The sequence below is a fragment of the Abramis brama genome, assembly GCF_963993115.1.
Source record: "Abramis brama genome assembly, chromosome: 2".
Classification (NCBI taxonomy): Eukaryota; Metazoa; Chordata; class Actinopteri; order Cypriniformes; family Leuciscidae; genus Abramis; species Abramis brama.
The window spans coordinates 1,537,692-1,564,574 of NC_139964.1; the positions used below are offsets into that span (position 1 = coordinate 1,537,692).

The 26,883-nt window shown below is 43.6% G+C and overlaps 1 protein-coding gene across 2 annotated transcripts in view; it reads right to left on the reverse strand.

The window, feature by feature from the left end:
- Nucleotides 1-3,239: 3,239 nt before the first annotated feature.
- Nucleotides 3,240-26,883, reverse strand: part of LOC311077434 (NLR family CARD domain-containing protein 3-like) — a gene marked incomplete at its 3' end in the record, with an annotated part of 63,843 nt that continues 40,199 nt past the window's right edge. The window contains exons 9-14 of one of the 2 annotated variants that reach the window (XM_084105896.1): nt 19,569-19,615; nt 18,898-19,468; nt 13,620-14,530; nt 8,635-8,910; nt 8,397-8,468; nt 3,240-5,229 (exon numbers count right to left, since the gene is read on the reverse strand). In XM_084105896.1, the coding sequence (XP_083962022.1) occupies nt 8,428-8,468; nt 8,635-8,910; nt 13,620-14,530; nt 18,898-19,468; nt 19,569-19,615 (1,846 nt within the window). Of the gene's footprint in view, nt 5,230-8,396; nt 8,469-8,634; nt 8,911-13,619; nt 14,531-18,897; nt 19,469-19,568; nt 19,616-26,883 lie in introns of those variants that run through there. The other variant, XR_014604889.1, reaches the window with a different exon arrangement.

Sequence of the window (26,883 nt, forward strand, 5' to 3'; positions counted from 1 at the left end):
GGTCTCGAGATCGCTACTGCGCGGGTCTGGTCTCGAGATCGCTACTGCGCAGGTCTGGTCCCGAGATCGCTACTGCGCAGGTCTGGTCTCGAGATCGCTACTGCGCGGGTCTGGTCTCGAGATCGCTACTGCGCAGGTCTGGTCTCGAGATCGCTACTGCGCAGGTCTGGTCCCGAGATCGCTACTGCGCGGGTCTGGTCTCGAGATCGCTACTGCGCGGGTCTGGTCTCGAGATCGCTACTGCGCGGGTCTGGTCCCGAGATCGCTACTGCGCAGGTCTGGTCCCGAGATCGCTACTGCGCAGGTCTGGTCTCGAGATCGCTACTGCGCAGGTCTGGTCCCGAGATCGCTACTGCGCGGGTCTGGTCCCGAGATCGCTACTGCGCGGGTCTGGTCTCGAGATCGCTACTGCGCAGGTCTGGTCTCGAGATCGCTACTGCGCAGGTCTGGTCCCGAGATCGCTACTGCGCGGGTCTGGTCTCGAGATCGCTACTGCGCGGGTCTGGTCTCGAGATCGCTACTGCGCGGGTCTGGTCTCGAGATCGCTACTGCGCAGGTCTGGTCCCGAGATCGCTACTGCGCGGGTCTGGTCCCGAGATCGCTACTGCGCAGGTCTGGTCTCGAGATCGCTACTGCGCAGGTCTGGTCCCGAGATCGCTACTGCGCGGGTCTGGTCTCGAGATCGCTACTGCGCGGGTCTGGTCTCGAGATCGCTACTGCGCGGGTCTGGTCTCGAGATCGCTACTGCGCAGGTCTGGTCCCGAGATCGCTACTGCGCAGGTCTGGTCTCGAGATCGCTACTGCGCAGGTCTGGTCTCGAGATCGCTACTGCGCAGGTCTGGTCTCGAGATCGCTACTGCGCGTGTCTGGTCTCGAGATCGCTACTGCGCAGGTCTGGTCTCGAGATCGCTACTGCGCAGGTCTGGTCTCGAGATCGCTACTGCGCAGGTCTGGTCCCGAGATCGCTACTGCGCAGACTCAAGTTCCAATATGTCAGCGCCATATCGGGACACTGGCAGCTTCAGTTCTCATCAATGGAAGAGAGCGAAGGGGCGTCGTCCATCTTTTTTTACAGTCTATGATCACAACACTGAAATCCCCACTATAACAAGTAGAGAGTTAGTGAATTCAGTCAGTCAGTAAAGTATTCTACTTTCTATAAACTCAAGAGAAGTAGCATTCTCAGACCTTCAGTTATCCAGAAATATTGGCCATAATATTATAAGTCAAGTTAAGATCAATGACATTACACAGAAATGTCCATATGAATCACAGTCTGAATGTAACGGATTCTCTTTAAATGCGTTTCTTCATCACTGCACTTCTCTGCTTTGGTCTTCTTTATCTTCTAGTCTTTCCCTCTGAACAAACACACACGTATTTGATTAATCAGGAACGACATCGGATCATTCAGTCAAACTATTAGTTCAGTTGATTCAGTGTTTGGAGAAGCTCAGTTTCTCAGCTGATGTGACATTTGTGTTGATTCTTATGAGTCTGAAATATGGTCTTCTAATCGATTCAGGTTTATCCAGAAATGACATCATGTGACATACAATGTTGTGAATTTCACCTACGACTCTGTGTTATTAATGTTTCCATCAGAGATTGGTTTCCATCTTCTTGTGTTGTCTCGTTCCTGCAGAGAATTAAAGGTGGAAGAATCATTTGAAAAGTGGGTAACACTTTATAATAACTGCACGCTATTAATCATTAGTTAAGCATTAGTAAACAGTTAATTCTTCATTTATAAAGCATTAATAAACATTAATAAGCAGTTTGTAAATACAGCTATAAATGCTTTACTCTTGATTTATAAGAACATCTATAATGTGTTTAATAATTGTATTTTCATACTTTATTAATGATCAATTTATCATTTCTAAATGAAGTATTTCATTATTTACAAACCAGTTATTTAGGAGTTGTCAGTGGTTCATAAGATGGTGTAAAAAATGGTTAATAATCTATTTAAATGTACATTCATACATCTTATTATTCAGACGTATAGCGATGGTTACTTTGTGAGTTAATAAATGCTTTATTAACATGTATTTCTACTGTAATTCATGGTTAATTCAGGTAGTTATAAACCATTTAGTAGTGGTCAGTTATCTATTTTTGTGAGCTCATCTAAAGTGAGGACTATTTATACCTTATAAAGCATTTATAAATGAGATTTAAAGGCTCAGTTATCTTTTAAACAGAAAAAGGAAATATTTCACGATGCAAAAAAAAAAAAAAAACTACAACTGTACACTTGACATAAAAAAAAAAAAAAAACCTTCTGCAATATAATGAATAAAAAGCAAAAAATAAAAAAAAAACAACAACAAAATAAGCAAGAAAGTAAATATATAAAAAAAAATAAGCAACAAAATGAATATACGTCAACAAAATAAGCAACAAAACTAACAAAAAGCAACAAAATGAAGAAAATAAGCAAAATATTTTGGTGTAGTAAGAAGGTTTTCTGTTTCAGTTTCATGGCTGAGTGAAAATTCATTTCAAACAGTGAGTCACAAAGAAGTGCCAAACATTCGATAAATTCCATCTCAGTGCTCTTACACTGCTTACAGTGACTCAATATGACTACTTGTACTTTCTAGAAATGTCATGAATCAATCTTCCAAATGCACCATCATAGTGTTTCTTTGCCAGCCATTCATTCCACTCAATCACTGCAAGGTGGTCCGTAAGCAAACTCTCAGTCCGATTTCCCCTAAGCCTCCAGATCTGCTCCTTATAGGATCTCCAGGCTCTCTCAAGATGCTGGCTATGGGCACCAGTGTGAAATATTTCGTTACCATCAGAAATATTTCACACACTTCAGTCTGTCATATTGACCCTGAACACCTTCTGTGTGTCTTTGATTATAAACACACACAAATATGATCTTTGTCATGTTCATGATAGAGATATTTCAGTGTGAGCTAAGGCACAGAGGCTGGTGTGTGTGTGTGTGTGTGTGTGTGTGTGTGTGTGTGTCGCTCCTGTCATATAAAGGTGTTGTGCTTGTGGAGATCTAATAAAGGATAAAACACCATCTCCTTACTCCAAATAAATGTTCACTTAAATACAATGATGAAGAAACTGGTGTAGAGCCAAATGTATTTACAGTCCAACGTCACAAACCTTCACTGGGTGCGTAAATCCAGCCCAAAAAAATCTATTCATTAAGAATATTTCCATGCAGTGAAATATCCAAATGTTAAATTATGACACAGCAAAATAAAGTTAGAAAAAAGAGATTTTATTAGATAAAGAAAATATTAAATGTTCCTCATTGCAGTTCACCAAACTTTGTGTGTTTGCAGAAGAATATAATCACATGAAAAGAAGAGCTGGATTATATTTGCCACAACTATGTTTTTTAAGAAAATTCAACATTTTAGTTTATGAAAAATTATAACATTTATAAAAATGTACATAAACAATTCACCAACAAGTATAAAATACAGTTAGACAAATATAAATCTTGCTATACATTTACTCACGGTCCATTAACTCATGAGAGTCTTACTTTACAGCACATTATTCAGAGTCTATCATTCAGAATATTTCCAGGCAGTGAAATATACAACACTTTTTCTCCAAATGTTAAATTCTTAAGCAACAAAATAGATTACAAAAATGACCTTTTATTAAATTGAACAAAGGTATAATTATTCTAGATTCCAACCATATTATTCCAACAAGAAAATATTAAAATGTTCCTCATTGCAGTTCAATAAAACTAAATAAATAAATTCATAGTTCAAATAAAACAATAAAACTTGTGTTTGCAGAAGAATATAATTACATGAAAAAAGGAGCTGGATTCTATTTGCCACAATTATCATTTTTAGTCAAATTATACATTTCATAGTTTATGGATAATCTTTAGCAAAAAATAAAATTAAAATAAAAAGTAAGTATGAAAAATAAGTATGAAATTCACAGATAAACATTAATATAAATCTTGCAATAAATTTGCTTTGACATTGAACTAATCTAGTACTAGTATTTTCATTTTTTAACTTTTTCTTTTGCACAATCATCAACTGGAAAAAAGTATACATGTAGAATGAAAGGAACTTACAATGTCTGTGTTACAATCTTACAATAATTAACAAAGCTCAGAAAAGTTTTTCGAATCAATAAATGCCCTAGTGAAAAAAATATACCAAAACACATTTATTTCAAGTAAACTACAAATCCTTTAACATATTTACTGACATATCGCTTGAGAATTACTGACATAATTATTATAATTAAACTTTATTTGGAGTACTTCTTTATTGCACAACGCACATTTCTAAATATTAATCCTAAAATGTGTTTTAATATTATAAGTAATGATAGTATGATCTCGGTAATAACATCAGTCTTTAATGCTGGATATTTAAAGTGTAACTGAAGTATATTTGCAATAATTCCACATTTTATCACAATCAAATATACTTTAGTTGAACCTCAGCACTGTTATTAGTTGACCAAAATTAGTTGTTTGAGTTTAGTAGACTTTACGTGCAATGGCAGGATATTTATATTAAGTACATAAATATGTAAATACATTTGTAGTATACTTAGCATAAAATGCTACACAGCTTGAGCTCACGGTGGAGAATCAGACCAATGATCTCTGCAGTTTTACACACACACACACACACACACACACACACACACACACACACACACACACACACACACACACACACACACACACACACACACACAGCTTGAGCTCACAGTGGAGAATCAGACCAATGATCTCTGCAGTTTTACACACACACACACACACACACACACACACACACACACACACACACACACACACACACACACACACACACACACACACACACACACACACACACACACACACACACAGCTTGAGCTCACAGTGGAGAATCACACCAATGATCTAAAAGTTAACGCTCCTCTTTCTGAAGAAATAGAATATTAAGAATATTAAGAAATTAAACTTTATTTGGATTACTCACAGGTTAAACTGTCATGTGTGATTTATGAATATTGTCCCTCATTAATTATTTTATGATGAAGCAGTTCATCTGCAATGTTCCCAATATATTTAACTCTCGGAATGAGATCTGGCCAGTTATTTAAGAATGATGCTTTATCTGCCTCACTATTCAGACGCAGCGTGTCTTTCTCAGCTGTTGCAGTGTTTGATCCTCCTCTCTCATTTGAAGATCATTCTCCCGATGCTTCTCGAGGTTAGAGAACCTGGAGCACAGAGAGAGGCAGAATGAAAGAGTGAGATAGAGTGTTTTATGCACACACAGCCCTTACGGAAAAGATGTATACTTCAAGTTCATTTTATGAAGTATACTTCAGTAAAGATCAAGTATATTTGTAAGTACACTTTATGTAGTAAGTATACTAATATCAATGTACTTGTAGTAAACTTGTAAGTGACCTGTTTCAATTCTGCATGGGACTACATTGACACACTTTTTAGTACATAAAAGTGTACTTTTAAGTGTACTATAAGTGTAACAGTAGTAAACTTTAAGTGCACAACAAGTTCACAACTACGTTTCTCATTTGTACAGCATCTGTACTACAAGTTAACTTATTAGTTTACCATTTTAATACTTGTAGTACATTTTTTTAGTTGATGAACACTTTGAAGTGTACTCTCAGTATAAAACTACTGATCTTGTAGTTTACTGCAAGTATAATTGAAAGTTTTCATGTAAGTTTTTAAGACTATCTTTAAAAGTATTTAATAGGCTACTCTATCTAAAGTGGAAACAACTACAAGCCAAGTATACTTAGAAGTCTTAAAGCTACACTGTGTGAGATTTTCTCCCATCTAGAGGTGAAACTGTATATGACCACCAACTGAATATTACTCTCTAGCCCCTCCCCCTCCGAGGGCGTTTTAACTCCTACGGCGGCCGTATTATGAGTAATCTCCCCTCGCATTCGTCACGGTGCCACTGACTAAAAGCTCGAAAGGATGAGCACATTTAATTTTGAAAGAACAAAGTGTTTTTTGCTAAGAATCAACTTAAAACATTACACATTAATTAAACTTATAAATATATCTTGATCAAAAGATAGAGTACAAGTAAAGGCCGAATATACTTAGACTTTTCTGTCAGTATAAGTCAAATATACTTAAGTGCAATTTTAAGTATATTTCTGAGAAGTATATAAAAAGTAGACAAAGTATACTTTCTTATTTTTAGTTTAAAAGAAGTATACTAATAGCACACATAGCACACATGAATAAACAAATTTTTCGTAAAGGAGGGTACAAAGTTAAGAACAAATCTAGCAAGTATTTGATGCAACTGAAACCTTAAATATAAAAATAAGCAAATGTAAGCAGTTTCAATCTTTAATGTCAGAGACACTGATGAGTTATAATAAACCCTAATCCAGCACAGAGGGCTTCAGTGAATGTGCTGTTGAGTGTGTGTAAGTGTGTGAGTGTCAGAGACGCTGTAGAATCATATATTATTTCCAGTATATTTAAACTATTTAATATATTGATCAGAAATATATGGAAATATTTTTTTCGTTCCATAAGGGACAACAGCTTGTAAGGTAATTGACATGCCTTGGTCTGTGCAGTCTCAATCACTTGGTTTATTTTATTTTTAAACCTACTTTTTTTTAAACCTACAAATCTGTGGATTATATATAAAGATAGCACCTATTTGAAAATTTGATCTGATGTTTTGTGAGTTGTGAGATCCAGGCGATCAGCGTTCATTAACATTAACCTGGAACATCCTATCCTCGGCTAGTCCTTCTGACGTTTGCCGCTGGCTCTGATGTCTCTGTAGTGGTTAAACATGAGATATAATTCGTCTTGTCTATATTTAATGGGCAATCTTTGGTCTTATGAATCTATTGACAAATCTTTTTTGCTGATGGTAAAATTCATAACTTTATATATTTAAGCTATTTAACTTTACCATTGTAGCCTACTAGAGCGCTTTTTTGTACATTTGACTGAATTTTTGCTTTATTTCCTATAAAGCTTCTTACACCTTTTACTTATACTTTTATAATGGCTATTATTGATAATTAAAACTGACATTAAAAAAAAGAAGCAAGGTTGTGTTTTATATTTTGTTTTGTTATAAATATACATGCAGTGAAGATAATAAATGTACGCTTTGCCTGAACCACATTTGTGTGGTTATTAAAAGAGGCATAGTGGTGTTTTATAACATATTTTGTTTTATTGTTGCTTAAAATATACATAACGAGATAACCGGAGTAGCAGAGCGAGCGGAGTGACATTATCAAGAACGCTGCTGTTCCATTAGCAGAATTACCGGACCTGCGTCCTCGAGAGTTTGTTCTCCTGAGTCGATCTTGGCAAGTCAGAACTACAGAGGATGCACGCCAGAACTTTGCGTACTTGAGAAATGCCCTTGGACTCTGCAGGAAAGTGGACTTCGAAGGCCTTGAGAACCCCTGTCTAATGCTGGGTATAAACTACATAAAATCATCATATCACTGTTCCTTTCACACTACACAACTGTTTTGTATCATGAAGTTGCTGTGCTTTACACATTTCATGACCGATTGTTGACTGGGGGTCACACATCACACAATATTTCACTGGAAATAATCCCCATCAACTCTGTTTTGTTTCCAGAATGCATGCGTGAGAAGTGATACAGGGAATGACGCAAGATCACGCTTGAGTGGAATTCTGCCGTAAGACTGGATTCCTCCACATTACAAATGTTGGTCTGCAAGAATCTTGCGATCCAGATTGGCTGTGTGCTGATATGCAGTGAAAAACAAAAAAAGAAAAGCAAGACTATGGAGGAGAGAATGGTTGGGGAGATGACAACTCCCCGTAAAATTTCCCTTGCGCTGTTTCCTGCTCTCTCATTGGCTGTAGGACGTCAATGTAATTTCCAGTCAAAAACATTTTACACAGCAAAACTTAAATAGTAGACAGTTCAAGATTTTTATCCTACTAAATATTTCATGGGCATCCACGATGTGTTGGCACTTCTCTTAGATCGTGTCTTTGATAATTCACACTATGCATGAACGAGCACCAATCTGTCTCAGATTTCGGGCTCTTGTCGGCGAGCTCCAGAAAACTCCTGGCCAGTGAAAACTGGGCCTAAAGTCAGTAGTGTATACGCTGCATTAGAGCATTCATTGGATTTTGTCAGATAAATCATGTTCTGACAATACAAATTTAGTGACTGTGCCACATATTGGTTAATAGTTAAAGTATAAGCCATTGTTTTACACAAGTAGCTTTAATTATGCTTTTAATGGATCAAACCATTTAATGAACACTTGTTCTAACTAATGTTTTCAGTTATTTTCTCTTGTAACTACATGGGATAAAGTTCAAGACTTGAATGTGATTATGGGATGAATATGTATTTCCAGGTCCAGACTGATCATTATTTACCCTTGATCTGTTTTGAATCAGCAAGTGGAAGAAGCCTTCATGTTGCCCTCAGTCCGAGCTGTGAGAGAAAGATGAAACATCAGATTACACAAACACATCAGCTGAGCAAAGAGAAACATTTGAGTTTAACAATGACTTCATTTTTCACATTGAATCCCTCACAGTACTAAACTATCACTCCTTACAATCAAAGAAAACATTTAAATGTAATGTTTAAACATTACCTTCCTTGTGTTTGTTCTCCAACTCTTTAGCCAGATTATTCTGGTTCATCTTCCTCAGGATGTTCACTGTGATCTTCACAGCTTCTTCTGGTCCTAAACGTGCCACCATCGTGTCCACTGTGTCAAAGACATCTGCATTCTGCATTTCAGAAGTTGAAATACGCTCATGATTCTTCAAGTACCACTGAAAGCGCTTCAGGTCATCTTTTCCTAGATCCCTCAGTGAGTTCTCAAGCAGCTCTTTAACAGACGCCATATTCCTTTGCTGATTCACTTCTGCAGGACAAAAAGAAAAAGATCTTCAGTATTTTTCACTCTAAACACATGATTCGAAGTATTCAGATGTTAGGGTTAGATCAGGTCTCGTCTCTTAGAGGCATCTCATCCAAACTCTTGTTGAACAGTCAGTGATTTGTCAGCGAGTCACACACAAAGCAGGAAACAAGATTTAAATAAAAAGGTTTTTACGAGTATAGTACAATTAGTAGTCAGAGGTGCAAAAACATTATATATTGCCATGGAAGGACTGAATAACACATTTACATGATCTAAATGAATTATTTGAACTAAATAATGTTGTAAAATTATTGTGTGTGTATAATGTAGATATATTTTAGCTCCTCCTATGAACTTCATATAACTATAAATGAACTTGCCATAGCACATTAATTCTAATATTCATTTTACAACAGTACGCAAGCCCAAGTTTTACCACCTCCCTACAAAAAGGAATCAAATTAGTAAATAAAGTTGCATAGAACTACTCAGAAGAATGATGTGTTGACGTAATCAATTACATTAAAGGGACAATGTGTAGCTTTTTAGGTATTTTATTATCTACAATTAATATGTTTATTCATACATATGTCCTCAATGGTGTACAAATACCTCTGCCAATTATCTGACTTATCCTCGTAAACGAAGAATTTATTATCTTTATATACATGGGACGGGTCGGTCCATAGAGGCTTCCATGTAGTTCCGCCATCTTGAAAAACTATAATAGCAGAGAGGGACAAAAAGTACTAGGCCAACGCGTTTCCACAAACGCCACACACGTTTTCGTTCAGAGCCAGCGTCACGTGACTGAAGCCAGCAGAAGTGGAGGAGCAGAGAGAGGCACTTGTCACTGCACCGGCAAGTTTAAAAGGCTGCACTGTACGGTTATTTATAATGGAGGACCATACATCTGCTGAGTCACAGGATAAGGAGTCCTCGTCGTCAAAAAAGTCCAAAATAAGACCGTAAAAGGAAACGTGACCGGAGATTACAAAAACAAGGGTTAATGTCGGGATAGCTAATGCAGGAGAAAGCTTTCAAAAGAGACGCTGAAGTTGCCTGCTTTCTTCTCGACAGGTAAGTCAATGTTACGGTCTTAATTACAAGCTTTTTTTTCATTGCTTGGTTGTGTACTTTATTATATAGACAGTAGAACATTTATAGTTACAGTAAAAGTTAAACAGGCTCTTTGATGAATAGCAGCTATTGAGTAAAGCAGAGAAGGCCCTAAAAACAAGGTTGTATGTTTTGTTTGTTCAAAACTGTAACATTCGTTTGTTCGTTGTGTCAAGTTGCAGTTTGTTTGGAATAACAAACCAGTTCACCCGAAGGAAAACTCGAAGTGATATTAGAGGACATCCTGTCATAGCTTTTTGGTACATAACGGCTACCGTAGATGCAACACACATTTTAAAAAAAGAGGCAGTGTAGAGCACTATTCGTTTGAATGCAAAATACAATTTCACCGCTAGATGGGAGAAATTCCTACACAATGTCCCTTTAATTATGAAAAAAACATATATTTGTGTGGAATGCACCAAAGTGGCACACTGTTTACATTCATCCCTAACAGTGGCGGCGCCAGGGAGGAGCTGGGTGGTGCTGTAGCTCCCCCTATAATAGCCATAGCACCTGCCCAGCACCCCCAAGAAATATCTGTAATTTTTTATATTTATATTTTAATGTCATGTTTGAATAGTCTTTTTCATGTTGTTTAAAATAGGAATTAAATAATCATTTAAAAATCACGAGCGGGCACGGGCATAGTGAGCGCTGAGCGAGCAGGAACGAGTAACGTTAGTGACTGTTGTCGTCGAAAAAGATGGATAAAGCAAAAAAGCTGTTGGGGACTAAAAATAGAAAAAGAAAGAGGGAAAAGGAGATGGCATGTCAATTGATGTGAGAGCAGCTGAATAAGTGGATGGTGAAAGGCAACAGGTAGGATTTAAAGTGCGACGTCCAGGCATGTAGGCTACTGGCCATCAGGACTACCGGGAGATTCCCGGTGGACCGACGTGCTTTTTTGGGCCGATACATCTCATACTTTTTTTTTTTTTTGTCTTAATGGCCATTAAACTCGTACATCGGCGGCCCATTCATTTTGTTTTGCTTTATTGGCGGCACTGGGTTAGTACGTAATTAGTGTGTAATGCATTGGTCAAAAAAAAAGTCAGCGTTAGTTTTTTTTCTGACACCCTATGAAACACGAAGATCAGCGGCCCATTGGTTCTTCTCTTGATTGACACTGGGCTAGCCCAATCACATCTTTAATGTGAAGTATAGAAATATACGCTTTCAAGTATAGAAATTAGTACAAAATTAATTATGAAAGTTTCCTTTATTTTGCAGTGCATTTGTTTTACAATATATGGCTATTACTATCATGGGATTAATATTATAACTATTATTATGTAGTAGTGTAATTTAGATTGACACTGAAACTAAAAGAGATTTGAATTTTTCTTTGTTTAATTTGCATACTGAATATGGGTTGAAGCTTTTAATTTTTAACTCTCAAAGTGCACCAGATTGATGATTGCCAAAACTGTTGCTGCATACCCCTCTGACACTTGGTAGTTGCGCTCCTGTCTATAGCCCTTGCGTTGAATACTTTTACATATATATACAGTATGCTTGTAGTCGCGTAACGAGTATAGTTAATGCGGGCGTGTACGCATGTAATGAAACGCCCCAAAATTCCAAGCACCTTCTCTTAAAGGACAAGTTAGGTATTTTACACTTAAAGCCCTGTTTACAGATCGTTTCTGATCAAATAGAACGGTTAAGATTAAAATTTGGACACATGCTGCTGTCCCGAGAATTTTAGGTTTCTTTCGCTTTCCCCCCCGCACCTCCAGAATGGCAGCCTATGGGCACTGGAACAATCCTTCCTAAAATGCATTAAACTTTCGTTTACAAAGACGTGAAACTCACCGAGTGGTCAGGGGTGTTCACTGATATGCTCACACAAAAATCGCTGCAAAAGATGCTTTAAGTGTTGAGCATCCCCATAGCACCTGCAACAGAAAATCTCTGGAGCCGCCATTGATCCCTAATCCTGTCATGTTTCACACAAAATAAGACTCACCAGAGCAGATGCTAATTAACTATTAGTTCTTCAGTAATTCTTATTAGTTATGCAGTAAGTAAGAAACAGTATTCTAAAGTGTTACTGAGATATTGATTTCAGATTAAACTGTTTTAAAATCGTACCTGTTTGTATCTTATAATCCAACAGTGTACAAAACAATAGTCATAATGGCAACAGCTCCGTTTGTATGAAACAACACAGAGAGCGAGTCCATGATACTGGATGGCATAATTAACTGTCCACAAAATATTGATTTGACTGTGTTTAAATATTTTATCAGCTCACCAAAGGCAAAACTTTCACAAAGTAAAACCCGTTCCTAGCAGGCGTATAGCGCTGCTGACTTCAGTGACCCGGATGAGTCTCTGTTTCTGTTCTCTGTTGTTATCTGGGAATATCATATCACTGGATGGCATGATTGACCAATCAGAATCAAGTATTCCATACAGCCGTGTAATAAACTCTTATAAAGATTACTCCTCCAATGAACTAGAGAAGAGTAAACTTAATAAAATACACATCCTGAGACGTAAAACCCCCACCGCTAGATTACGAACTGAAGGTTTGTATACACTGTATAATCTAATTAGATACTCCTAATTAAAAAAAAAAAACTTGCAAACCGATTGCCTTAAAATAACTAAGTAAAGTGAAATGGAAATAGTATGTTGTACTGGCAAATGCTTAGTTAGTATAGTTCACTTACACTAGAGTTCTAGTAACTAAAAAAGACATGTAGAGAGAACTTGATAATTTACTTTAGATTTACTCTTGACTTAGTATAGTTACCATTGTTGTGTTTCACATGCTGAATGGTGAAGTCTGTGACTCAAGCATGGGCAGTTACAAGATATTGTCACAAATATAGTGTGATTATATCAACCCAATTAAAAGTTTCACAAGGTTTTAATGACTCAGGTGTTAGCAATACAATTTTGAAAACTGCAGAAGTGGAGGAAATGAGTGAAAAGTCTATTAAGAATTGCCATGCCTCAGAAACTCTTTTTGCTTGACGAAATGTCACTCAAACCGAACAATTGGTTTTCTGAGTAACCAAGCCTGAGTTTTCTGAGTTTACTTTGCATTGGAAAAAAACTAATTAAATATATAAAATATTTACGAGTTTCGTTGCAATGTCATTAGCAATTAATTGTCTTGTCCCATGTTTAGCAGTTCCCCATTATGTTTAATGCCTATTAGTCTCCCCAGGTGTCTCTGGTTAACCACAGCCCCTTGTTATCTTGTTTAGCTTGTTTGCCTCTGTACTTAAACCCTGTGTCTTGTGTCAGTGTTTGTGGGTTCTTGACTTTGTATGTTGTTCTGTTCCCGAGTCTTGGTCCTGAGTCTATGTCTGCATCTGTGAAGTTTTGAGTTTATTTAATAAAGTATGCTGCATGTGGATCTGGATTCTGCCTCTGCTTCAACCTCAGCGTTAGAGTATAATATCACAGATCTTTCTCACGCTCTCCTGACTGGTTAAACTGTTATGTGTTATTTCTGAATATTGTTCCTCATGAATTAGTTTCTGCTGACAGAGTTTATCTGCAATGATCTGGACATTAGTAACCCCCTGAATGAGATCTGGCCAATGCTTATCCAAAAAACTGTGATTTACCTTCCTCACTATTCAGACGCGGCTCGTCTCTCTTAGGACGAATCTGATCAAGTTCATCTTTCTCAATCGTTGTAGTCCAGACCTCCTCCTTATCCTCTTCTCTGATAAGAGTCATTTGAAGATCATTCTCCAGACGGGTGTTGACCTTGAAGAAGTTTGGGGGAGTTTCTCTTGTGAATGTGATCCCTTCTTTGGGAGTGATAGTGGAGGCACCAGGAACATCAAGAATATGTGGCTTGTTCATCCGAAATGGCCTGCCAGGTCTGGGATGCTCTATTGGGTCATTTCTCTTTTCTTTCTTAACTTTTTCTTTTGCATGATCATCAATTGGAAATAAGTAGAGATGTAGAATGAGAGGATCTTTAGAATGCATGTAGAGAAGAAGATCGCAGTGTTCATTCCATCCCATTATCCAACTTATAATTAGTGTTTTCAGAGAGAAGGATGGTTGGACAATCTTAGCATGGAATCGGGTCAACTGCACAGGTTCTGTGGTTATTCCCTCGTCTTTTACGGTGAGGACTTTCACAGCATCTTTGAGAGAGGGGTCAGACTCTCCTAAACAGGCGTAATGGGGCAGATGAACTTCCTCCAGTTTCCCTGAGATCACCGTCACGTCAATCACTGGACCGATCCGGTTGCACTGCAGCCTCTCCAGCTCTGCGTTGAGGAAGAGTCCGTCTACGGTACGGTACTGAAGGGTGACGACACAGTCACAGACCCATCGCATTCTGGTCCTGACACACTCGTAACGGCCTGGGTCAGTGCTGACCCTGAACTTTGACCCTCCTTCATCTGTACAGGCCGACGGCTCAATCTGAAGCCACTGATCAGAATCAGCTATATGGACACAAGACTGACAGTTCAGCAGCGGGTGAATATCGAGCCCAGAAGGTTTGGGCTGAGAGAACCTGTGAAGAACCAGAAGAAGGCAGAGGCAAAGAGTCAGCTGCTTTTATTAATCTCAGTTAATGTTATTTTCAATGTTTATTAATACATTATTAACATCAAAAGTTGTATCTGTCAATATTATTTAATGGATCTGAACTAACATGAACTAACAATGAACAGTTGACTAACTAACGTTAACAAATACAGTTAATGCATTAACGAATGTTAACTAATGTGATCTTATTGTAAAGTATTACCAACAATTCAAAACCAACAACATACAAACAGTTTACTATAAAAACTATTTGACAGGCAGTTTGACAGAGAGAAAATATAAAGCTAGTATACAATTCTGCGACTGACACCTGTGATGTCACTCACTAATAACACACAATCTAATATAACAAACACATATATACTATAATGAGAGTTTAATTCACACATAATTGTCCAGTTATGTTTATGTTTAACTAGCCAACATGAACTCTATATTCTCCATCAATAAGCTCAAGCTGAATAATGTGTCCAGTCTTCTATAAATCAGTGTTTTTAACTGTGGATATTTTCACAGAGGTGGACAGATAAAGACCATCAGCAGTCTGGGGTGGACAGAAATGTGCATTATCAAACATAATAAATGAGTTTGACTATAAAGAACTGGACTGTTTTACTGCTTACAACACAACTGTCTACAGTTAATTGTGCTTGATTGTAATTGAGGGAGTGCTGGAATAGATCAAGAAATACTGAGTGAATTTGACTATTTCTGTCTTATTCCTCGTCTGCAGGAATATTAATAGAAAAGAAGATCACACTACAGCTAGAAAATTACAGAGAATTAATAGCAAATTACAGTTTAGAGATCGTGTGTGATCAGGAGCTTTAGAGAAATACCAGTAAATCAGTCTTAAGCCCTATTCACAGAGACCTCACAACTCTGAAGCTGAAGGAGAAATAGATTTAGCTCTAAACTCACTAAAATGAAGAATAATGTGTTTTAGGCCGCTGTACGTGAGCTGTATCGTTCAGTTTCGTTCCGACAAACGGGGCACTACTTTTTCTTTTGCTCAATATGTTCAACGTTAATAAAAGGTATCCAAGCAAAAAGTTCTCCACGCATTATCCTGCAGTTAATGAGAAAAGTGTAATTTATTGGCGCACTATACTGTCGGAAAAGATGGTGGGAAAGGTCCGCAGTCCTTTACTGAAGTCCGATGGGAAAAATCAAGCAATGTGCGTAGGAATGGCTCAAAACGTCGGACACTACGGAGCTAACGTTAGCTATTGCTAATAAACATGTTGCCCTCCTGGACAAACCGGTCTCTGATGTCCCAACAACTACAGGTTTCACCCGGCCTGCCATCGACGTTTTATAGACAAAAAAACGCTTGACTTGTGTGTATGTGTGTGATGGGTAGGTGTAGGGGTCGGGTTAGTGTGTGTGTGTGTGTGTGTGTGTGTGTGAGAGAGAGAGAGAGAGATGGGTAGGTTTAGGGGTCGGGTTAGTGTGTGTGTGTGTGTGTGTGTGTGTGTATCATCTTTCACAGTGAAAGCCACTAATCAGTGGAATGCCCTACCAGAGGACATAAAAGGGTGTAAATCTCATGGTCTTTTTAAATTTAAGTTAAAATCTTTTTTAAAATCAAACCAACTATGTAACCACTAAGACTGTTGTAGTTAAATTGACTGACCGATTTATTTATTTACAGCCCTTTATGGCCCTGACAGTATGTGTTTATGTATTTATTGTATATGAACATATAGGTATTTTCTGTGTTTTGTAAGTGTTGACCTGCCCGGGGACTACGGGCGAAAATTAGCCTTTGGCTAAATCCGGTGCAATGCATAAAATGTGAATTTTATGTTAAAAATTGTGCATGGTCCCTTTATAAATAAATAAATGAATGAATGAATGTGTGTGAGAGAGATGGGTAGGTTAACGGGTTGGGTTAGTGTGTGTGTGTGTGTGTGTGTGTGTGTGTGTGTGTGTGTGTGAGAGAGAGAGAGAGAGAGATGGGTAGGTTTAGGGGTCGGGTTAGTGTGTGTGTGTGTGTGTGTGTGTGTGTGTGTGTGTGTGTGTGTGTGTGTGTGTGAGAGAGAGAGATGGGTAGGTTTAGGGGTCGGGTTAGTGTGTGTGTGTGTGTGTGTGTGTGTGTGTGTGTGTGTGTGTGTGTGAGAGAGAGAGATGGGTAGGTTTAGGGGTCGGGTTAGTGTGTGTGTGTGTGTGTGTGTGTGTGTGTGTGAGAGAGAGATGGGTAGGTTTAGGGGTCGGGTTAGTGTGTGTGTGTGTGTGTGTGTGTGTGTGTGTGTGTGTGTGTGTGTGTGTGTGTATGAGAGAGAGAGATGGGTAGGTTTAGGGGTCGGGTTAGTGTGTGTGTGTGTGTGTGTGTGTGTGTGTGTGTGTGAGAGAGAGAGATGGGTAGGTTTAGGGGTCGGGTTAGTGTGTGTGTGTGTGTGTGTGTGTGTGTGTGTGTGTGTGAGAGAGAGATGGGTAGGTTTAGGGGTCGGGTTAGTGTGTGTGTGTGTGTGTGTGTGTGTGTGTGTGTGTGTGTGTGTGTGTGTGTGTGTGAGAGAGAGAGATGGGTAGGTTTAGGGGTCGGGTTAATGTGTGTGTGTGTGTGTGTGTGTGTGTGTGTGTGTGTGTGTGTGTGTGTGTGTGTGTGTGTGTGAGTGAGAGAGAGAGATGGGTCGGGTTAGTGTGTGTGAGAGAGAGAGATGGGTAGGTTTAGGGGTCGGGTTAGTGTGTGTGTGTGTGTGTGTGAGAGAGAGAGATGGGTAGGTTTAGGGGTCGGGTTGGTGTGTGTGTGTGTGTGTGTGTGAGAGAGAGAGATGGGTAGGTTTAGGGGTCGGGTTAGTGTGTGTGTGTGTGAGAGAGATGGGTAGGTTAAGGGGTTGGGTTAGTGTGTGTGTGTGTGTGTGTGTGTGTGTGTGAGTGAGAGAGAGAGATGGGTCGGGTTAGTGTGTGTGAGAGAGAGATGGGTAGGTTTAGGGGTCGGGTTAGTGTGTGTGTGTGAGAGAGAGAGATGGGTAGGTTTAGGGGTCGGGTTGGTGTGTGTGTGTGAGAGAGAGAGATGGGTAGGTTTAGGGGTCGGGTTAGTGTGTGTGTGTGTGAGAGAGATGGGTAGGTTTAGGGGTCGGGTTAGTGTGTGTGTGTGTGTGTGTGTGTGTGAGTGAGAGAGAGAGATGGGTCGGGTTAGTGTGTGTGAGAGAGAGATGGGTAGGTTTAGGGGTCGGGTTAGTGTGTGTGTGTGTGTGTGTGTGTGTGTGTGAGAGAGAGAGAGATGGGTAGGTTTAGGGGTCGGGTTAGTGTGTGTGTGTGTGTGAGAGAGATGGGTAGGTTTAGGGGTCGGGTTAGTGTGTGTGTGTGTGTGTGTGTGTGTGTGTGTGTGTGTGTGAGTGAGTGAGAGAGAGAGATGGGTCGGGTTAGTGTGTGTGAGAGAGAGATGGGTAGGTTTAGGGGTCGGGTTAGTGTGTGTGTGTGTGTGAGTGAAAGAGAGAGATGGGTCGGGTTAGTGTGTGTGAGAGAGAGATGGGTAGGTTTAGGGGTCGGGTTAGTGTGTGTGTGTGTGTGTGTGTGTGTGTGTGAGAGAGGGGTAGGTTTAGGGGTCGGGTTAGTGTGTGTGTGTGTGTGTGTGTGTGTGTGTGAGAGAGATGGGTAGGTTTAGGGGTCGGGTTAGTGTGTGTGTGTGTGTGTGTGTGTGTGTGTGTGTGTGTGTGTGTGTGTGTGTGTGTGAGAGAGATGGGTAGGTAAATAAATAAATCAAAATCTTGTTTACAATAATCATTCCTGTGAATATGTACATGTAGTGCAGTTACTGCTCGTGTATGCAAATTAACAATTCACCATTAAATGTGTTATTTTTAAGTGTTTTTTTGGTATACTTTTGAGTTTATCTTGGAGTGAGATTTGGGGAGATTAGGGGGGTTTGCAAAAAAAACTTGCATCACAATAAGTGTATGTGATTGTCAAAACATTTTAGTAACTAAACTGAATTTTATTAGGTTTAGTGACAACATGTTACAATGTTTATATGGTACAATTTCTGGTCAGCTATGTTTTTTTTGTACAAATTTCTTGAAACAAATTTCACGATTTCAATTCAATTCTTGTGATTTGATTTAATATCGACTCATTTGGATAAATATTAGGTACACAAGATAGGCGTTAATTGTTCTCAAGAAAAAAAAATACATAGGCTACACACAGACAGCCCTATCAGCTGGTAGTATTATTCAAGGTAAAAAATAACTCAAATTAAATATAATGCGTTTTTTATTATAATAACAACTTTATTTAATGATATAAGTACAAATATAATATGTAATATAGTACACATATTTAGCAAAATACTCTCTATAGCTCTTTTTCACAGTATATTTCACTCACCCGGTTGTGTGTGTGTCACTGGTGTTTCTCTCAGGACGCTGTTTAATGTCACACAGAGACACTGAGGAGTTAATATCAACCCTAAATCCAGCATAGAGGGGTTCAGTGAATGTGGTGTTGAGTGTGTGTAAGTGTGTGAGTGTGTGTGTGTCAGAGACGCTGTAGAAGGACAGAGTGCCGGTCGACACGTCCACATACACTCCTGCTCTCTTAGAGGATGAAGAGACGTCAGGAATATCAGTGTCTTTATTATTGTGACGGACAGAGAATCTGTTATTAGAGCAGAGCAGACTCCAGGATTTGTCATTATATCCAAACACACAGTCTCTCCCTCCTTTCCTGCTGATTCCTTTATATGTCACTGATATATCAGCTCTCCCGCTCCATTCAGCCTCCCAGTAACAGCGTCCAGTCAGACTCTCTCCACACAGAACCTGAGGATACACATCAAATCTCTCTGGATGATAAGGATACGGCTGACGCTCAGACACACACGTCACTGTCCTGTTCTCATCAGACAGAATGAGTCGAGTGTGTGCTGTGTTTGGATCCAGTGTGAGATCACAGGCATCTGAACACAAGAAGAGAAACATTTCACTAAATGACACAAATCAACAATAAATCACTGAATGATTGTGTGTGTGTGTGTGTGTGTGTGTGTGTAGACCTACATTTGTGTAATCCTGCTGTCATTCTGAACTCTCCACAATGATCCACACTATAAAACACACACATGATTCACACTCATTACTAGAGGAAACACAAGAAAGTGTGTGTGTGTGACTCATCCTCCCATTTAACGCCAGTGTGTGTGTGTGTGTGTGTGTGTGTGTGTGTGTGTGTGTGACTCATCCTCCCATTTAACGCCAGTGTGTGTGTGTGTGTGTGTGTGTGTGTGCCTCATCCTCCCTTTGAACACAAGTGTGTGTGTGTGTGTGTCTCATCCTCCCTTTGAACACAAGTGTGTGTGTGTGTGTGTGTGTGTGTGTGTGTGTGTGTGACTCATCCTCCCTTTGAACGCGAGTGTGTGTGTGTGTGTGTGTGTGTGTGACTCATCCTCCCTTTGAACGCGAGTGTGTGTGTGTGTGTGTGACTCATCCTCCCTTTGAACGCAAGAGTGTGTGTGTGTATGTGTGTGTGTGTGTGTGTGTGACTCATCCTCCCTTTGAACGCAAGAGTGTGTGTGTGTGTGTGTGTGTGTGTGAGTGTGTGTGTGACTCATCCTCCCTTTGAACGCAAGAGTGTGTGTGTGTGTGTGTGTGTGTGTGTGTGTGTGACTCATCCTCCCTTTGAACGCAAGAGTGTGTGTGTGTGTGTGTGTGTGTGTGTGTGTGTGTGTGTCTCAATCCGTGACTGACAGAGGAGCGTCTCGGCGGCAAGGATGTAAATCTTTAACGATGTCTGGGATAAGAAACTCTACAGTGTGGATGTACACCATCAGAAGGATATTCTCCAAGGCTGGATTCAGCATCAGGAAAACGTACTCGGTTACTAACGTAACCTCGGTTCTCTCTAGAAGAGGGAACGAGTACTGCGTTCGTAGAACGAGTACTGCGTTCGTAGAACGCTACGGGAAAAGTCTCTTTTCACGAAATACTGAAGCAAAATTATCCTTAATTTTCATATTTGTAAAACGCATTGCGGCAGTGCACAGCCATGGCGAGACGGCTCGCTCACTCATTGGCTGTTCTGCGGCAACTGCATGAGCCTATCGAGCGAGGGCTGATGCAACATCAGACCAATGAGAGCGCTTCGCGCGCTCCTCGTCACATCCCGCCGAAACGGGTGTGGCCATCCCCTATAAAAGGAGCTCGAGTAGGCTGATTCAACTGGTTTTCATCGCCGAAGCGAACCAGAGCGAACCGCGCGCACGGCAGGGAACGCAGTACTCGTTCCCTCTTCTAGAGAGAACCGAGGTTACGTTAGTAACCGAGTACGTTCTCTTACGAGAGTTCTCTCGTACTGCGTTCGTAGAACGCTACGGGAACCACTTGCAAGACGCCGTGCGTGCTGGGATGAGAAAACACCGACCACTGGAAGCTAGTCCAGGTATACAGTGCATAATCACCCGGTAGACTTCGGAGAGTCTGGAGGGGGGGGGACAACCACCCTCAGATAGCTGCGTCCTAAGACGCGATATAACATCACATAGGCAGGGGGAGGCCTGGCTAATGTGGGAAATGTGGGTCTTACGTAATTTCGCCCAAATGGATGCGCCCTTAAGCGCGATACAACGTCACATAGGCAGGGAGAGCCTGGCTGATGTGGGAAATGTGGGACTTACACACTTTCGCCCAAATAGGTGCGTTCTAGACGCGATATAACATCACATAGGCAGGAGGGAGCCTGGCTAATGTGGGAAAAACATGGGTCTTACACAATTCTGCCCAGAAAACTTCGGCGGCGCTGTGCGTCTACGATATCAGTGCCGTGTTTAGACAGCTGACTCGAATACACCGAAAATACTTGGCTTGCAAGTGCGGTGAAGTCTTCGGTGGCGTTGTGCGCCTGCGAAATCAGTGTCCTGGTTAGACAGCTGATTCGGCTAAACCGAAAACAACCTGGCCTGCAAGGCGGGAACTTCTAGGTTGTAGAACCTTATGAATGTAGACGGTGAGGCCCAGCCCGCCGCCGTACATATTTCCTGTAAGGAAAACCCGCTAGACCAGGCCCACGATGAGGCAACGCCTCTCGTGGAATGCGCTCTAATGCCCAAGGGGCACTGAAGGCCCTTGGTGGTATAAGCCATTGTTATGGCGTCAACCACCCACCTGGACAGGCTCTGTTTCGAAACAGCCGTTCCCTTGGAACGTCCACTGAACGAGACAAAGAGCTGCTCCGTCTGTCTGAAGGCAGCGGAGCGGGACACATAAGCTCTTAAAGCCCTAACGGGGCAAAGACAGCTCGAGTCCCCTTCCTCGTTTGATCCCGGCAGGGCAGACAGGGAAATAACCTGAGCCCTAAACGGAGTGTTGAGGGATTTCGGCACGTAGCCGTGCCTAGGTTTGAGTATGACTTTGGAGTCATTGGGCCCAAACTCCAAGCACGTTGGACTCACAGAGAGCGCGTGCAGATCGCCTATGCGCTTCACCGAAGCGAGGGCCATCAAAAACACCGTTTTGAAAGACAGATGTTTGAGGCTGACAGATTGGATAGGCTCAAAGGGGGGACCTTTCATGGCTGCCAAGACCGTAGAAAGGTCCCACACCGGGACTGAGGGAGGTCTGGGGGGATTCAGCCTCCTAGCTCCCCTGAGGAAGCGGATGACTAAATCGTTCCTTCCCAGTGACTGGCCTGGCGTTGCTGTCGAGCACGCTGCGATAGCCGCCACATAGACTTTGAGCGTGGAAGGGGATCTGCCCTTGTCCAACAGCTCTTGTAGGAAGGAGAGAACCTCCGTCACCTCACAATCGAGGGGTGACAGGCCCCGAGCTGTACACCAGCTGGAGAAAACCGACCACTTCGAGGCATAAAGCCGCCTGGTGGAAGGCGCTCTAGCCTGAGTGATGGTGTTCAGCACTCCATCCGTGAGACTAACGGGTAACCGTTGAGCGTCCACGCATGAAAGGACCACAGCTCTGGGTGTGGGTGCCAAATCGAGCCCCTGGCCTGCGAGAGGAGATCTCTCCTCAATGGCACTGGCCATGGAGCGGAGTCTGCTAACTGCATCAGGACTGGAAACCAGGCTTGGTTGTCCCAGAACGGTGCTATAAGCAGTACTGGGCATTTCACTTCCCTGACTCGCTCCAGTACCTGAGGTAGGAGGGAGACTGGGGGAAACGCGTATAGCGGGCAGTGCGGCCACTTGTGGGACAGTGCGCTGTCGTTCTTCGAAAAGAACACGGGGCAATGAGCGTTTTCTGGGGACGCGAATAGGTCCACCTCCGCCCTGCCGAATCTCTGCCACAACAGCCGGACTGTTTGTGGGTGTAGAGACCATTCGCCCGTGGGAACGTTGTTCCTGGACAGCCTGTCTGGACCCAGGTTGAGTGTCCCGGGCACATGCACCGCTCTCAGCGAGCGCAGGTTGCGCTGAGCCCATATTAGGAGGCGCTCGGCCAGCCTGAAAAGGGAACTGGATCCGAGACCGCCCTGGCGATTTATGTAGGACACCACGGCCGTGTTGTCCGAGCGGACTACGACATGTTGGTCCTTGATGTGGGGACAAAAGCGCGTCAGCGCGTTGTGAACTGCTAGCATTTCCAGGCAGTTGATATGATGGAGCTTTTCTCGTTCTGACCAAAGGCCAAAGAACGGCCTGCCCTCGAGCAGCGCTCCCCATCCCGAGGTGGATGCGTCCGTAGACACCACTTTCACTCTCGAGGAAGTCCCCAGGCTTACACCTGAACGGTACCAATCGCCCGCCGCCCATGGTCTCAGGGCTGCTGCGCAGTCTTGATCGACTTTGAAGCGCAATCGGCTGAGTGCCCACGCTCCGCGTGGCACTCGCGCTTTCAACCAGAACTGCAGAGGGCGCATGCGAAGCAGGCCCAGCTGGAGAACTGATGATGCTGAGGCCATGAGGCCCAGCATCCTCTGAAACCGTTTGAGCGGGATAATCGCACCGCAGCGGAAGGACCTCGCTGCGTGCTGTATGCGCAGCGCGCGCTGTTGCGACAGCTGCGCCGTCATAGAACGAGAGTCCAGAACGATGCCCAGAAACGATATAGTTTGGCTGGGGTTCAGGGAGCTCTTCGTCCAATTGATCGTGATACCAAGATTCTCGAGGTGATCGAGTAACATGGTTCTGTGCTCCACGAGCTGAGATCGTGATTGAGCTATGATCAGCCAGTCGTCCAAATAGTTCAGCACTCGCATGCCCCTGAGTCTGAGGGGAGCGAGTGCTGCGTCCATGCACTTCGTAAATGTACGGGGTGCCAGGGACAAGCCGAATGGCAGGACTGTATACTGGTATGCCCGACCCTCGAAGGCGAATCTCAAGAATCGCCTGTGGCGTGACGCTATCTGTATTTGAAAATACGCGTCCTTTAGATCTATCGACATAAACCAGTCTTCTCGGCGAATGTGCGCGAGGATTTTGCTGGTCGTGAGCATTTTGAAACTGCGTTTCACTAAAGCTCTGTTTAGTCGTCTTAGATCTAGTATGGGTCTGATACCACCGTCCTTTTTGGGGACTAGGAAGTATCTGCTGTATAGCCCCCCTTCGCTTTGAGCTTGGGATACATGTTGTATCGCCCCTTTGCTCAACAGTTTTGATATTTCGGCGCGAAGCAGGTGTGCTACTTCTGAATTCACCGTAGTTTCGACGCGCGCTGTGAAGCGTGGAGGGCGTCGACAAAACTGTAGCGAGAAGCCTCTCTTTATAATGTCTAGCACCCAGTCCGAAACCCCTGGAAGCGCGGCCCATGCGTCTGCATGGCCGGCTAGGGGTTGGATGCGAAGCGCGCTCTGTTCGCTGTGCGACGGCAGCGCTTCGGGGTGCGCTAGCATAGGCGTTACGCCTGAGACATTTGAGGCGGGGAGCGCGCGTAATACAGCGGGCAAAACGCTCATCCTCGACCGCGCTACAGTGTTTATCTGAGCGGGGGAGGTCTGAGAAGGTCTCATGGGACTCATGCAGCCTACAAGTGAACGTGGGCGGGGACCGGGCACGTTTACTGCTTTGGCCGCGCTGTCTGCTTGAACAGAGCGGGCGCGCACAGGTCCCGTTTTTACAGGGAGCCTGTGGCTTGCCGGACATAGCGTTTGTGGGCACTGGGAAGTGGGCACTTTGACTATGTTTGGGGCGCGACCGAACTGCATCGATCTTATGAGTACGGGCCCTGTGTGCAGGGCTGTGCTTGTGTGTAGGGATGGGCACAGAGAAGTGGGCATCAACACTACATTTATAGCACCATCGGCCGTGGCCGGGACACCAGAAAATACACTCTTTTCGGGATTTATCTGGGTAGCCGTAAAAACGGCTTTTGTGTGCAGGCAAGCGGGCAGCTGTGCGGGCTTGTGCTCTGCTGAGAACGCTGAAGCAGTCGCAATTCCTGGGACTGAGACAGCGGTGCGCTTTGGTGAGGGCCCGGTCACAACGGGGCTTACACACCTGCGCTTTCCTAGGCGTGCTAGGATTTCTTTGGGGCTTCCGGCTTCAACACAACCCTTGGTCGCGGCCCGCGGTGAGTGGGGCGGCGGCTAGTAGAGCGAGAGCGAGGGCGTGATCTGCGCTGCTGTCGCTGCGAGGGGGCGGCCGAAGGCGGGGGCTGAGGCTGTGAGCTCCGAGGGGCCTGTTTCTCACGGCCCGCTGCAGAACTGGGGCGCTTCGGCAGGAAGTGCTTGAACGCCTGTGACGCTTTTTGGGCTTCGGAAAATCTCTCCACGAGCTCGGAGAGAGAAGATCCAAAAAGGCCAGCGGAGGATAGCGGGGCGTCGAGGAACGCGTTGCGCTCTGCATCAGCCATCTCCGTGAGCGTCAGCCACAAATGCCTCTCGGCTACGGTAGCGGAAGCCATACAGCGTCCCATGGCTTGTGCTGCAGCCTTGGTAGCGCGGAGGGAAAGATCCGACGCGCTTCTCAGGTCCGCGATGCAGATAGCTTCAGGTCCTATCTCGTCCAGTTTGCGGAGGAGATCGCCTTGGAAAACCTGAAGCGTGGCCATGGTGTGCAAAGCCGATGCCGCCTGCCCAGCGGCGGAGAAGATCCGCGCGAGCATCGACGAAGTCATGCGGCAGGCTTTTGACGGCAGCGCTGGCTTAGTCCGCCGTCCAGCAGAGGGCGGGCAAAGGTGGGCTGCTATCGCCTGTTCCACCGGCGGCAGAGTGAGGTAGCCTCGGTCCTGAGCATTATCCAGGGAGGAAAATGCTGGGGATACAGACGAACGTGTTCGTGCAGAAAAGGGAGCGTTCCAGGCCTTCGCCACTTCTTCATGAAGCTCAGGAAGAAAAGGAGCGGGCTTAGACACAGGAGAAGTGCGCTCACCAGGGAGGAAGCTACCATCAAGCCGGGTGCGCGAGGGGAGTTCCGGTGCAGACCACTCGAGGCCGAGGCTCGCCGCGGCCAACGCGAGTACTCGCATGAGCTCCCTCTCGATGCTAGCTCTAGCCGACGGCTTTCGGGCAGGAGGCGTGAGGTCCGCAGAGCTCGCCCAGTCTTCACTGCCTGAAGCTAGCAGAGAGCAGGAATCCTTTTCGACCGACTCGACTTCAGAAACAACTTCCTCAGATGAAGCGGCGGCAGACTGCGGGCGCTGAGCATCAGGAAGTGCTTCGGGGGAAGCCGGTGAAGCTGGCGGGCGAGCCGGCGAGCTTTGTCGGGAAGAGGTGGGTTCCGGGGCCCGCTGCGAGCGGCGCTTCTTACGGCGCGGCACCGCGGCGGGGGGCGCAGGCTCGGAGAACTGTGCCAGGCGAGTCCGCAGAGTCGCCATCGGCAAAAGCTCGCAGTGAGGGCAGCCGCCGTCAGCGAGCGCGAGCGCTGCGTGATCTTCGCCCAGACAGGAGACGCAAATAACATGGCGGTCTCCCTCGGTGAGCGGGGCTCGGCACGAGCCACAGGATGGCATCTTGAAAAAGACGCGGCTCTTTTAGGGGTGAGTGTTCGGGGAACACTGCACACACACACACAGAACAGAGCAGATAAAGGATATGAAGCGCCGGAAAGCGCAGCAGGTACGGCAGTAGAAGGCGGCGAAGGCCAGCGGCTTCAAGGGCTCGTCCCGCTGAAAAGCTTGCCTCGACGACGCTTGCTTCTTCGTGATCCAGCGATGCGTGAGCTTCGCTGAAGAGATGAAAATCAGTTGAATCAGCCTACTCGAGCTCCTTTTATAGGGGATGGCCACACCCGTTTCGGCGGGATGTGACGAGGAGCGCGCGAAGCGCTCTCATTGGTCTGATGTTGCATCAGCCCTCGCTCGATAGGCTCATGCAGTTGCCGCAGAACAGCCAATGAGTGAGCGAGCCGTCTCGCCATGGCTGTGCACTGCCGCAATGCGTTTTACAAATATGAAAATTAAGGATAATTTTGCTTCAGTATTTCGTGAA